Consider the following 13,375-nt stretch of genomic DNA (forward strand, 5'->3'; position numbering starts at 1 on the left):
GAGGAAGATTGTGGAGAAGGGCCGATTCCAGACCTTGGGGGACCAGCGGAAGCAGTGGACTGAGTCTGGAGTAGAAACATCCAGAGCCACCGTGCACAGGCGTGTGCAGGAAATGGGCTACAGGTGCCGCAATCCCCAGGTCAAGCCACTTTTGAACCAGAAACAGCGGCAGAAGCGCCTGACCTGGGCTACAGAGAAGCAGCACTGGACTGTTGCTCAGTGGTCCAAAGTACTTTTTTCGGATGAAAGCAAATTCTGCATGTCATTCGGAAATCAAGGTGCCAGAGTCTGGAGGAATACTGGGGAGAAGGAAATGCCAAATGCCAGAAGTCCAGTGTCAAGTACCCACAGTCAGTGATGGTCTGGGGTGCCGTGTCAGCTGCTGGTGTTGGTCCACTGTGTTTTATCAAGGGCAGGGTCAATGCAGCTAGCTATCAGGAGATTTTGGAGCACTTCATGCTTCCATGTGCTGAAAAGCTTTATGGAGATGAAGATTTCATTTTTCAGCACGACCTGGCACCTGCCCACAGTGCCAAAACCACTGGTAAATGATTTACTGACCATGGTATCACTGTGCTCAATTGGCCTGCCAACTCTCCTGACCTGAACCCCATAGAGAATCTGTGGGATATTGTGAAGAGAACGTTGAGAGACTCAAGACCCAACACTCTGGATGAGCTAAAGGCCGCTATCGAAGCACCCTGGGCCTCCATAAGACCTCAGCAGTGCCACAGGCTGATTGCCTCCATGCCACGCCACATTGAAGCAGTCATTTCTGCCAAAGGATTCCCGACCAAGTATTGAGTGCATAACTGTACATGATTATTTGAAGGTTGACGTTTTTTGTATTAAAAACACTTTTCTTTTATTCTTCGGATGAAATATGCTAATTTTGTGAGACAGGTATTTTCGGTTTTCATGAGCTGTATGCCAAAATCATCCGTATTAAGACAATAAAAGACCTGAAATATTTCAGTTAGTGTGCAATGAATCTAAAATATATGAATGTTAAATGTTCATCATGACATTATGGAAAATAATGAACTTTATCACAATATGCTAATATTTTGAGAAGGACCTGTACATGGTGGTTAGTGCAACCAGTAGCCTTCAAAAGTCTACCCTGTGTAGTCTGGTCCTAATCTCAACTCCAGCTGTCCTGTGATGGGCTCAAAGGTTTGTTAGAGAACATTAGCAAACAAACAGCATTATAAAAACCAATGAAAATACCAGACAAGTCAGGGATAAAGTTGTGGAGAGGTTTATAGCAGGATGTGGTTATTTAATATTCACGGCGTTGAATATTTCTCCAAACATTGTGAAAGTGGATAAATTATGGCACAATTGTAAATGTAGGCATTCATCAGAAGCAGACAGGGGATAAAAGTCTTATTGCATGAACCAGTGTGTTGAATTTCCAGCTTTTGGACAGATTACTTCTTATCAGTTACTAAAATGCTTTGGCATACAGAGCAGTTAATGATAGACTGCTGCAAGCCCAAATCATTAGCTCTCCACCACAATGCTTGACAGATGGGACCTAGTGTAGTTTAGAGGTGGTCCTTAATCTTCTTTATTCCACCTCCTTGTACAGTTCTACAACAAAACAGACCCTGAGCATGATGATGCCACCATCTTGTATGACAGTATGATGTTGAAGATGTTTTTCCTCCATCTTCATTACTTTTTGGTTGGTGGTACGGTGTTCTAGGTGTTGAAGACCTTATTTTGACACCTCAAAACACTTCTTGTAATTGAAGCTAAACATAGTCTCATTAGCCCATAAAACTTTTCTTGGGAAGGCTTTGGGGTCGTCCATGTGGACACCGGCACTTTTCGGTCTATCTTGGTGGTGTCAACTTTAGAGCAAGTGCCTTCACTATTTTAGACAGGGACACTGGTGTTCTAGCAGTTTCTAGTCAATGATCAGCTCACCCTTGTTTGGTTCCTGGGTTGTTCCTGAACATTCCAACAACTTTTCTTTCCTTTTAGGGTGACAATATAGGTCAGACAGTTTAGAACTGGACACAATGTTCCAACTGGCCAGTGTTCCTGAACACATAAATCAAACACATATTAAGGTTCTAGAATTGCCCTGACCTGAGCCGAATGAAATGACCTATACCTATTCTGATAAGAATGACTAAACATTAAGCCAAAAGCAAGCCAGGACCTTGTTACAGACTATAAAGTGTTTTGATTTCCTGTGGTTGTGTAGACGTCACCTTCCTCTTGCCTTTACACTGCAGGTTTAGGCAACCCTGAGCAGGTTTAAGTGTGAACCAGATGGATGGACGTATTAGGCCAACATTTACACATTATAGATGGGATAACCCCACTGAGAGTGATCTGAGTTTAACATTTCTAAACAATGGAAACTACCTTGCAGGAGTCTGTGTAAATGTGAGACTTGGTTTCACTGTTATCTGCTTAGACAAATTATTTGTATTTCCTCGTATCTCTGGAATGAGACAGGAATGATTTTGTCTCATGCCAGTCCATCAAACTTCCTTCTAGTCCCACATTTCCTCATGTTCTGATTTTTACAGATATGGAGAGTATTACATAATAGATGTTATATGAAGTGAACACAGCATTGTATTTATGATCCAGTATCTTCCTATGTCCACATTTTTGAAGTTCTACCAAATGTTTTTCCCTGAAGATGCAAACGGTGGGGTGGATAAACTTGTTCTCTGGCTAAACAAGGATTATTTCCTGATAGAGCTGCAACAGGCAGCGTAAGGACAGCTAACATTTTCCAGAAGGTACAGGATACATGGCTGCGCTGCTTCCTCAAGAACCTAACTTACCTGTATAACATGTTAGTTTGGCATGTAGCTTTGACAAAGAAGATAAAGGATCTATTTTAAGGGAATTTATATTTCCCAGAAAGGAAAATCGAAACCCCAAGTTGGAAAGGGCCAGAATTAATTCACATTTGTGCAAGCTTATCCGTTAACTATCAATCCATGCTTTTCATAAGAGAACTCCATTATTAATGGTGTTATAAGTGGAATGGGAACAGTGTTTCTCTGATCCTGCAGCAAGCCCATAAAGCACTGCTCTCTGCCTTCAAAGCTGCTTCTCTCATGACCCAATGTGGATCTCGAGTAATTTCTTACTCAAAGCCACCAGTTGTGAATCCAACATGCCTGCTTGGTCTGGATTTACATATCACTGTGAAAAAGGAGCAAAAATACAAAGACAGCTTCTCTGTTGAACAGATTCTGCAAGTAAAAAGGGAAATAATACACTAAACCTTCTGTTTATTGCAATATTTACAGGGTTTATTTCAACTGAAATAAACTTGCGTTACCATAAGATGCAACAGCGGTACAATTGAAATGCAGGCCGCAGAAATGGACTGGAAAATTGTGGATAAACATCACCATCTGCTGGAGACTTAATGCAACTACAAAACATATTCTGATTACTGTCTTTACACAGATTCTTCAGCAGACAAGGTGCATGCAGTTACGTAAAGCAATATATAAACATTAAAAAAAAGATATGTTAGTAATTGTTAAAGCAAAAATGATACATCTAATTTTCTCACTAAAAATTAGACAAGCAGGCAACAACTGCATGTTTTTAATGGCATTTGCACATTTCCGTCCATGTATGCTCTGCATCCGGTACTGCAAAATTACCTTTTAAATTCTTGACCACTTATGACATAAATGAGTCTACATCCAAGTATTAATTCTCTAGACTCCATCTTACAGTCATATTCCTACGCCTTGAACTTTTGCACATTCTTGTCATGTTACAACCACAAACTTTGTTGGATTTTATTGGAATTGTATGTAATGGACCAACGCACCGCAGCGCATGACTGTGAGGTGAATACAATGGAAAGAAAAAGGAAACATGGTTTTCAACATAACCTCTGCCAGAGACACAAGTATTTCTAAGAATTCAACAGGTTGTACATTTTCCCAACTTCCCTGTCTCTGCAGAAGAAAAAAAACCTTTATAGCCTGATGCTACCACCACCATGTTTCACTATGAGGATGATGTGTTCAGGATGATGTGCCATGTTAGTTAGCCATATGGTGTTTTGCATGCTGGCCAAAAGTTTAAATTTGGTTTCCTCTGACCAGAGCACCTTCTTCCACATTTTCTCTCTGTCCCCTAGGTGGCATGTGGCAAACTGTGAGAAGACTTTGTATGGCTTCCATTCAACAATAGCTTTCTTCCTGCCATTCTTCCACTAATTGGACATGTATTCTTTGCAACCTTGCAATAGAAAGATAGGACGACAGATAGAAAGAAAATGAAGAGAATACAAGATAAGACCCTAAAAGACTGCTTTTACACCTGCAGAAACATATATAACAACAGCAATGTAAGTGAAAAGTGCACGTTACTAATGAATGCAAGATGTATTTAGTGGTAACTGCAGCTCAATATAGAGCATCGGTGTATTTTTTAACACCTGAATCCAAACTGTGCGCTTGTGTATACAAGGTTTCTCCATAAAAACAAGCAAAAGCGAGTGTGAGGAGCCACAGACCTGCCCCAGAGGGCACGAGACAGACACAGAGGAGATCCGAGATAAATTCTTTAAATTAAGCCCCGAATAAAGCACTTTATTTTATACATTAAAGGAACTTTTCAGTTGGAGTATTTTTCCAATGGTGGGTTCATTTAAATAAGGCCCTTTATTATTTACTGTATTTTGTTTGTTTTTGCTACTGTTTCATCAGTCTGTGGTTGTAGTTAGTTAGCCGATTGTTTTTTTGTGTATAATGTTATACAGTTAAACACGTTATTCATTAAAAAAAAATAACAAACCAGCCTGCAGCTGAGGTCGTGTCCCAGCCTATTTCTCTTCAGCTGTCTCAGTTTGCACTCGGGTCGGTAATCAGTTCACACTACCCGACTGCGTCCGGATTGGGCTGAAAAAATTCAAAACATGTCGGGTCGGTTCCTCTCGAAGAGCCCAGTCTTCCCCTCCTCTCATACTAAGAAGGGCTGACTGACAGCAGGACAACGGCCCTCAATGACTAACTTTTGAGACCTCTGGCTTAGGAGGATCCCAGCCATGTCTTGGTAGATTTGCAGCTTTGCCATACCATTTTCATTTGAAGTGCTCTGGGCCATGCACCATTTCCTTCTACTTCAAAATTATGTCTGTGGTTGTACAGTGACAAAATGTGAAAACGTTTAAGGGGTGTAAATACTTGTGTGAGGCACGGCATGAACGTCTGCAGACCTGAGACACCTGTGATGTACTCTTCTTTAAATGGTGGAGAGTTTCAGAGCTGTGTAGATCAGATTAGTTGTAATGCACATGAACCCTATCAGGTTGCAGAGGTTCGACAGACCGTGGTACTGCCCAAACATTTTCTTGTAGGCTCTGTACTTTGGGTCCTGCTCCTTCAGCTTAGCGTATTCCTCTCTCTGGCTGCCAAGGCCGATCTGGTTCCCCAGTCCATGCTCCTCTTCCACGGCCCTCATCTGAAACATCACCTCGGTGGCTGCTGGTCCAAACCACTGGGCATTCAGGCCTGCCATGACCAGTGCCATGAAGAACATAACCATCTGGAGAAGAACAAGATGAGGAAATGACACCAAACATCTTGCAGGCGTGCTCTGAAGTTATTTTTTTTTTTGGCCAAAGAACAATATCAGTGCTCACCTGCACACTTTCATGCCAGTCCAGCAACTCCCTGGGGTGGTACATGGCGTACACAGCAAGGCTGACAAAGTTACTTCCCAGCAGGCAGTAGAAGTATACAGGAAACAACTTGCTCTGGACCAAACCAAAGGTATGGCGCGTTACCTGCTTCACCAGAGTGAAACCTACAGGGACCAAAACCAGACAGCTTTAATACAGAAATATTTTTCATGCCTCCATTCCTGGGTTGTGCCAGTCCTACCTCCAATGAAAGAGACCCACACCTGCATGCCCCAGGTGAAGGAGAGCAGCAGCAGGTGTAACACCTTGATTGAGTCGGTTGGCTCCCCTTCTGTTGCCATGGCATCGCTACAAAAACAGACATGCAGTGTTACAACTGGTTTAGAAAGCACACCCCATGTCTTAACAGGCTGCAGAAATGCCTTTTTGCAGCAATAGCGTGAAGTAGCCGTTTTCCGCACAACTTTCTTAGGGTTCCACCAAACAATTTCACAGAGGCTGATGTCTGGACTTCGACTGGGCCATTACAACCCCCTAGTTATTCTCTTTTTCGGCCCTATATGCAGATTGGCCGCTGTGTTTGGAACCACAGATCTATTGATGAGCAAGATTTGACAGTAGAATACATTAGTATAGACAGCATGCCAACTAAATGCTTGCAGTGTGCCCAGGTCCTGTACCTGCAACACAGGTCCAACTTATCTGTCCCCCACCACGCCTCACAGCTGGTATGAGGTACTTGTGCCGAAATGCTGGGTTAGGTTTTCACCAAACATAATTCTCTGTAGTCGAATATTACTAATCAGGTTTTATGTGTTCAAACAACATTGTTCCAAAGGTCTTGCGCTTCATTCATGCATAATTATGCAAGTCATTCTGCCATATTCTTTTTATAGAGAAACTTCCTCATTGCAACCTTCCAAGCTGTACGAGTTCAATCGTTTTTCTAACAGCAGCAGATTTAATATGCAAACTGAGGTCTATAGAGTCTAAGATAGAGCTGTTTGTTTCACTCTATTGGATACTTGTGAAGTGGAAGGTAAACGATAAATGATTGTCAAAGTGACTTTGTATTCAGTCCCATTTACTCAGGTACCCCTAAATGAAATCCAGTGCAACTAAATGCCTTTTGAAGTCTGCTTGCTAAGAAATAGATTCCATCTGTGATTTAATTGTAGTAAAAATCCAGCTGTTCTGTATAAACGCCTCAGAGGTTTATTAGAGAATGGTAAGAAACAAAAATTGCTTTAGGAAGACCAAGGACACAGCAGACAAGTCTGTGAGAAAGTTCTAAAACAATATGCCAAGCTTTTACCATCTTATGACTTTCAATCCATCAACTGAGAATGGAAAGAGCTTCTGTTACGGAAGCAAAATGTCTTTCTACATTGCACTGATTTAGGGGTTGGAATGAGAAGCTTCTTAGATTTTAAATTCAAAATCAAAAATAATTATAAATATGCAACACCTGTGTTAGTCTTTCATTTAAAACGCCAGTAAAATACACCAAGGTTTGAGGCTGTAGTGTACCAAAGTGTTCTGAATACTTTTGCCTCCTGAATCCTGACCAAAACCTTTTGTTGGAGCAGAGTTTAAGTAAGCTGTTGTTTTAGGATACTGGGAAATATCAAGGCAACAGGTTGAGAACACAATTGTCTCAGGTTCCTTTCAGAAAGGCTGTTTGATATTCAGAAAACCCAAGACTTCTGAGTAAAAACCAAGGGACTGACAGATAAAATTACTTGGGCGTCAGTGACGCTTTAACTACTTATGCAACAGAGGAGATAAGAGCCCTGGTGAGATTAGAGAAAGGAGGCAGAGCAGTAGTTACACTTCACTTTTCCTTCATGATTAAATAAATGATACAGGTATACCGAAGAAAAGCTGTTAAAGGAACACATAAAAACCACCAGTAACAACCTCAACTAAAACAAAACAACTAACGAGCTATTAGCTACTGAGCTAGCACAGTTACACATGTATAACCACAGCCTTATTTAAGACTTATCTTGAATAATTAGACCGGCAACAAGCTCAGCATGCCCAGAGCCACCGTACCGACCTTATTCCAAAGCGTTTTCAGGAAGGACAACCACAGTTTACCAACGACAGGGTGAACCAAAGTCCAGAATGCGTTACCGGAGATCCAATTCCTCTGTCATATTTCTGGAATCAAGAGCTCCGCCCCTTTAATGGAAACAGACCAATCATATTCTTAGTTAGGTGATAATTTGTTGTTACAGTTTTTAATTGGTTCATTTTCGACCTCCATTGTAACAGCCTCACCAGCGTAGACAGCTGTTTTATTTACTGTTACACGTGTGTACGAACAGACAAGCGCCCCAGTCTCTTTAAATTATAATCTTAATAATATATTTCTTATGGTATTTTATTTATCATGCCTAATATAAGGTGACGTTCTTTTGGAGTATATGATTTATTTTTAACCAGAAGCAGCTGCGAACAAAATACAGTTTTTTTTTAAATCTTTTATTAAATGGACAAACACTTTGAAATAAAACTTTCGACATTTCAATTATTTCTTCGCCAAAGCATATTTATCTACACGTCCTATGATTATTATATATATATTCTGTACGTTTAGCATTTGTTTTGTTTTGCTAAAAACGTCTCGTTTATTCAAATAAATAGAAGCTGGCGATTTTGATTTTGTCAATTACCTTTGAAAATGCAGGCTGAAAACATCTTAACAGCATTAAATTATTATTATTTAGTTATTATTTTTGATTTTTTTTCCCTCACATACGAGCAGTTTGTATCAAATAACTTAGATCTTTTTTTTCTATTTTCTAATGCCTCTTTGTAAAACTCTATTCTATTCTATTCTATTCTCCGATGCTGTTGGAAGCGGGTGCTATAGAGGAAGCGCCACCATTGGATAGTGTGGAACCAACCAGAGCCCGCGTAACGTCTCTACTAACCAATCGAAGACGTTCTAACTGTTATCGTATCCGTTTGGAGTTGGTAAGCGAACTCTTGAGCATCCTCCGCTGCTGCCATCATTTTGGTGAGATAATGATAACGATATTGCTTGAATGGCGAAAGAGTAAAACATGGAGACAAAAGTTCAGCGCGTTTAAGGCTGACATCTGTCCTCTAGATAAGCGCTAGACGCAGACGTTTGAGTCAGTCACTAGTTAGCACATGCATGCTAGCAGCTGCTAGCTTCGAAGCATCTATAGTATGTGCCGTTGTTTCTATTTTAATTGGTCCTCACTTCAGGAAATGGATGAAGCTTTTGCAGACATTTAAAGAGCTATATTGGCTTTCCGTTGGTATAAAGAAACGTGTCATTAGGTCAGTAATAAACAAAGCCTGTAATTCATAAATAAACTGAAATGGGATTGTATTTGCCCTGTAATGTAATTAACTTTTCCACATTATGTCAGAGGCCTCAATGTATTTTATGTTTTTTTTTTTTTTTTTAATCTAATTTAATGAGATTCATGGTTTCATTTTTTTACCACTACAAATCTGTGTGTGTGCATTTGCATTCACACTAATTTGATTCCCTTAAATAAAATGCTGTGGAAACAAATCAGTTAATGAGAAGAACAACATGTTAGTTTCTGTTTGTCTTTTCTGCAAGCGACACAATGGGACGCAGAAAGTCTAAAAGAAAGCCACCACCCAAAAAGAAAATGACGGGCAACCTGGACACCCAGTTCACCTGTCCTTTCTGTAACCATGAGAAATCCTGCGATGTCAAGATGTGAGTAACTGTTGTTGCTTTAAAAAGTGTGCTGATCATGAACATTTCGCTTACAATATCTTGTTTTCCAGGGAGAAAACCCGGAATACGGGAATTATATCATGCAGTGTGTGCTTGGAGGAGTTTCAGACTCTGATAACATGTATCCTTTTTGATCAGTGAAAGGTGGTGCAACTGCACACTGTTTATTTATTTGAGCATATCTTAAAAAAAGAAAGCAAAAACAGTAAAAAACAGTATTTATCACGCGAGACTTATTTGTTTGGGGAACCCAGTTCGTATGAAAAAATTATAAAGTTCATAACAATGCTATGTAGAAAATAAATTCAGAATTAGCATGGCTTATTTTGAAGAGCTACCCACTCAAAGTATCTGCCATGTAATTTTAACACAGTAGCAAAGATCAGGTTTACAAAGTTGAATGTGACCAAACCCTAAATGCATTTCTAACAATGTTCTTGATTCCTTGTTATGCAGCCGAAGAACCTGGGAACCTTGCACGCAGTTTTTTTTATCCTTTTTGTTTTTCCTAATTTGGACTCTTTTAAAGTCAAATGTTTGTCTTACAACTGAAGCTTGGTCCGAATATAAACATCAACGAATGCCTTTAAACCTTTATAAACTTGTTTCTTTATTTTTGTTTTAAATCAGTGGGTCTAAATTCCTAAAAGTTGATTGTGTCGGGCTTTTTCATTTACAAATGCGGTTCTACTAGCTAACCAGAATGGGTGGCCAGCCCAACAAACAACCACACACACACATCTAAGAGAAATTAAGAGTGACCAGTTAACCTTAGAGTTATGTGTTTGGGTTGTCCGAGGAAGCAGGAGTATCCAGAGAGCCACCACACGTGACATTATTTACTTTTACCTCTATATTCTTAATACTGTTTCCAAATAGAATTGATTGTTTTATTGACATTTAGTGCTGATTGTTTTCAATTAAACTATACACAGAGTACAGTATGTTATGATTGATATTGTGTCAAATGCTTTTTTAAGTCTATGAAAATCCCAACTTCGTATTCTTTTTGTCAATATAATTTGTTTTCTCATTGAATTTAATTATATGCCATAGCTGTTGATCTGTTTGCTCTAAACCCATACTTGCTTTCTGCTAATATTTTGTCTTTATTGATAGATTTCTCTGGGCTGGTAATGAATAGTCTTTCCATTATTTGTGAGAGCTGAGAAAGAAGAGAAACTGATCAGATTTATCAATATATTGCTATTTTATTGGTGCTTTCATACAATGGTACAATAGTATGATACCAACCGTACTGTTAGTTTTTTTAGTTTGCAAAATATAGTTTATTTCCATTACAATAAATCAAAGTTCCAATGATCTTTATTAAATATTCAAAGCCAACACTCTGAAACTGAAAGAGACTGTAGTGCTTTATCTTTGTACTATAATACGTTTTGAAGACAAATGTATAAGAAAATACAAACATGATCTTTCTTAACAACTCATCAGATCTTTCTGAACCTGTGGACGTTTACAGAGACTGGATTGATGCCTGCGAAGCAGCCAATCAGTAGTCATGTTTACCTAGCTCACACCTTCAGTTTAACCTCACCCTGGGTTCACCTAATGTAGCCAAACAGTTTGTTTTCTCTGAGTTGTGTCACATTCTTAGTTCCACATTTGCTGACTAGGTCACATTCCTCTGGGTCAGAGTGACGCCACACGGACAGTGACTGGTCTCCATCACGGTTCACAGTGTAGATGTAAACATGTTCAATGATTGTATTTTGTAAGTCAAGATTTAATTTGTATTTCCTGTTATGGACCAAACTGTCATGGAGTTTTCTCACCATTTTGTATTTTTTAAATGTTTTTTTTCTTTAAACAAAAATATAATCAGTCATTTCCTTTTCTCTCTAATATTCTGAAGTTTGAGAATGGACGTTTTTTAATTTTTTTTTTTTAGGTTTTGTCAAGTTTCGACCTTTATCAATAAAGCACTGACAAACTTTTCCAATTTTTTTTTAACCCTGTGGATCCACAATCACATACTTGCTTTCACACCACTGTGATATATTTTGAATTTTGTACCTTTTAGGTGCTGACAGTGATTAAAACAATAAAAACACAGTCACCATTTTCAAGTGTTTTTATTGCACACATGCCATTTTAGTGAAAGGCAGAGGAGGGGATAGATTAGCCTAAATATTGGGACAAAAAAAACACATTTTAGGGTGAAACCGTTCTTTACAATAAGTCTGTGCTATTGTGGTGATAGGACGAAAATATTTTCTTTAAGGCACAATCCGAAAAATTAATCTTTAATCTAAATTTAATGCAGTAAATACAAGAGATGGCAATCTGGTAGATTATTAATACGTGATGTCATGCATGAAACACTAGATGGCGTACCTCCAATAGTCACAGCAACAGGTGTAGTTGCCAATGAAATGTCTGAGGCCTTTTAACCTAATCTACATCAGTTTTTAATTACAGCTGATTGGGTAATAAATACCACGATAGTGAGTGGCATCTTTAACCTTACAATAAAGCAATAATGATCAAAAACTCTAATTTCTTTAGGCTAAATCTCCATTACAACAGCTTTATCAAGCATTTTGTGCTCCTTCGATATTCCCACTGCTGCTGGTGGTGGTGGTACTCAGACCTTGTCTGAGAGCCATTCAGGTTTAAGAACAGTGGCATGCCCGCCCCCGGTGCATGGTCTTGCATGCTCTCGAATGCAAAAGCATTCTTATTTTTGGCTGTACTGCCGTATGTGTTACATTTAGTTTGGGGAGGGATGATTTTACACCAAACCTTTATTCTGATGATGTGGTACATCCACAGGCCAGTTAGACTTGTGGTTACCGCAGATACTTGCACAGGGAAAAGACATTACTGACTAAGGAAAGTCCTCCTGGTGTTTGGTCATGAAGAGATGTGATAGGTGCTGCCTTATCTACATCTGAGCCAAGATGATTATTATCCTATATTAAAAAAGCTCAACAAGCTGATAAAGAAGGTTGGTTCTGTTCTGGGGACTCCTCTGGAACCTCTGGAGATCATTGTGGAAAGACAGATTCTTCATAAAATGAAGAACATTCTGGAGAACCCTGAGCATCCTCTTCATGAGACTGTCCTACAACAACAGTGTCTTCAGTCAGAGGCTTCTTCAGATCTGCTGTAAGACGGAGCGCTACAGGAGATACTTCCTGCCCACAGCAATCAGCATCTACAACGGCTCTTTGAAGAAACCTTCATAATGAGCTACAACATTTAATTTTTCTTTGGGATTTATAAAGTATTTTTGAATTGAATTGAATATTACCAGAAAGAGTATCTGAATAAATGTAGCTAGTAGCATTCTACCGCTGTTTTCTGCACAAAACGTTAAGTGCGAGTAAAGCAACAGCTCTAGTGTTAAAATCCACTACGAAAAGGCAAAAGGAAACCGCTGATACAAGTATGGAGGGTAACTTAAGTGGACTTGTGTGCAATACAGGAACTACTGATAAATATGTTCACCAAACCTTTTAACTACATAACCCTATACGTAGATGTGTTCCTTTGTGGAAGCCTGATGCGTTTGTGACCAAAAAGCATTCAGAATACTTCCTTGAAACCCATTTGTTCAGAAATGTGGCACATAAACCACATGAATAACTCCTGTTTGATGGCTAACATTGCTGGGTGAGTATCCGTCCTTGCATGGATTAGTCCATGGCTTTGAAGCTCCTGCCCCATCTCAAACGCTGGGAACCTTCAGCCTGCGAAGCTTTTATGTGGACATGGCTCTGTTCCGGCTGGGTCAAAGTTCAATAGCACCAACCTTTAGATTCTACTCCATCAGTGTTCAAACATTTTTGGAACTGTAATAAAGAGACATTAGGGGTGTCAGGAGTTAAAATCTTTGATAAAAAGAATACAATGTAGTTTAAGAAAAACTATAAATATCTCAACTTCTGTGTGCTGTGTGGGTATTTTCTACCAATAAAAACAATAACTAGAGCAACAGAAGTTGGCCA

The 13,375-nt window shown here is 39.3% G+C and overlaps 1 protein-coding gene and 1 long non-coding RNA gene across 2 annotated transcripts; one reads left to right on the forward strand and one right to left on the reverse strand.

Moving 5' to 3' along the window:
• Nucleotides 1-4,450: 4,450 nt before the first annotated feature.
• LOC124864401 (transmembrane protein 205-like) lies at nt 4,451-7,808 on the reverse strand. The gene is made up of 4 exons (XM_047359179.1): nt 7,710-7,808; nt 5,889-5,995; nt 5,648-5,811; nt 4,451-5,550 (listed from the first exon to the last, which is right to left on the reverse strand). The coding sequence occupies exons 2-4, from the start codon at nt 5,986-5,988 to the stop codon at nt 5,248-5,250; spliced, it is 567 nt and encodes a 188-aa protein (XP_047215135.1). The 5' UTR covers nt 5,989-5,995; nt 7,710-7,808; the 3' UTR covers nt 4,451-5,247.
• A 1,656-nt stretch (nt 7,809-9,464) lies between these two features.
• Nucleotides 9,465-11,661, forward strand: LOC124864402. The gene is made up of 2 exons (XR_007037302.1): nt 9,465-9,522; nt 10,857-11,661. It is a non-coding gene; the product is annotated as an uncharacterized LOC124864402 (long non-coding RNA).
• The last annotated feature ends 1,714 nt before the right edge of the window (nt 11,662-13,375 follow it).

This window comes from Girardinichthys multiradiatus, chromosome Y (assembly GCF_021462225.1).
Source record: "Girardinichthys multiradiatus isolate DD_20200921_A chromosome Y, DD_fGirMul_XY1, whole genome shotgun sequence".
Taxonomy (NCBI): domain Eukaryota; kingdom Metazoa; phylum Chordata; class Actinopteri; order Cyprinodontiformes; family Goodeidae; genus Girardinichthys; species Girardinichthys multiradiatus.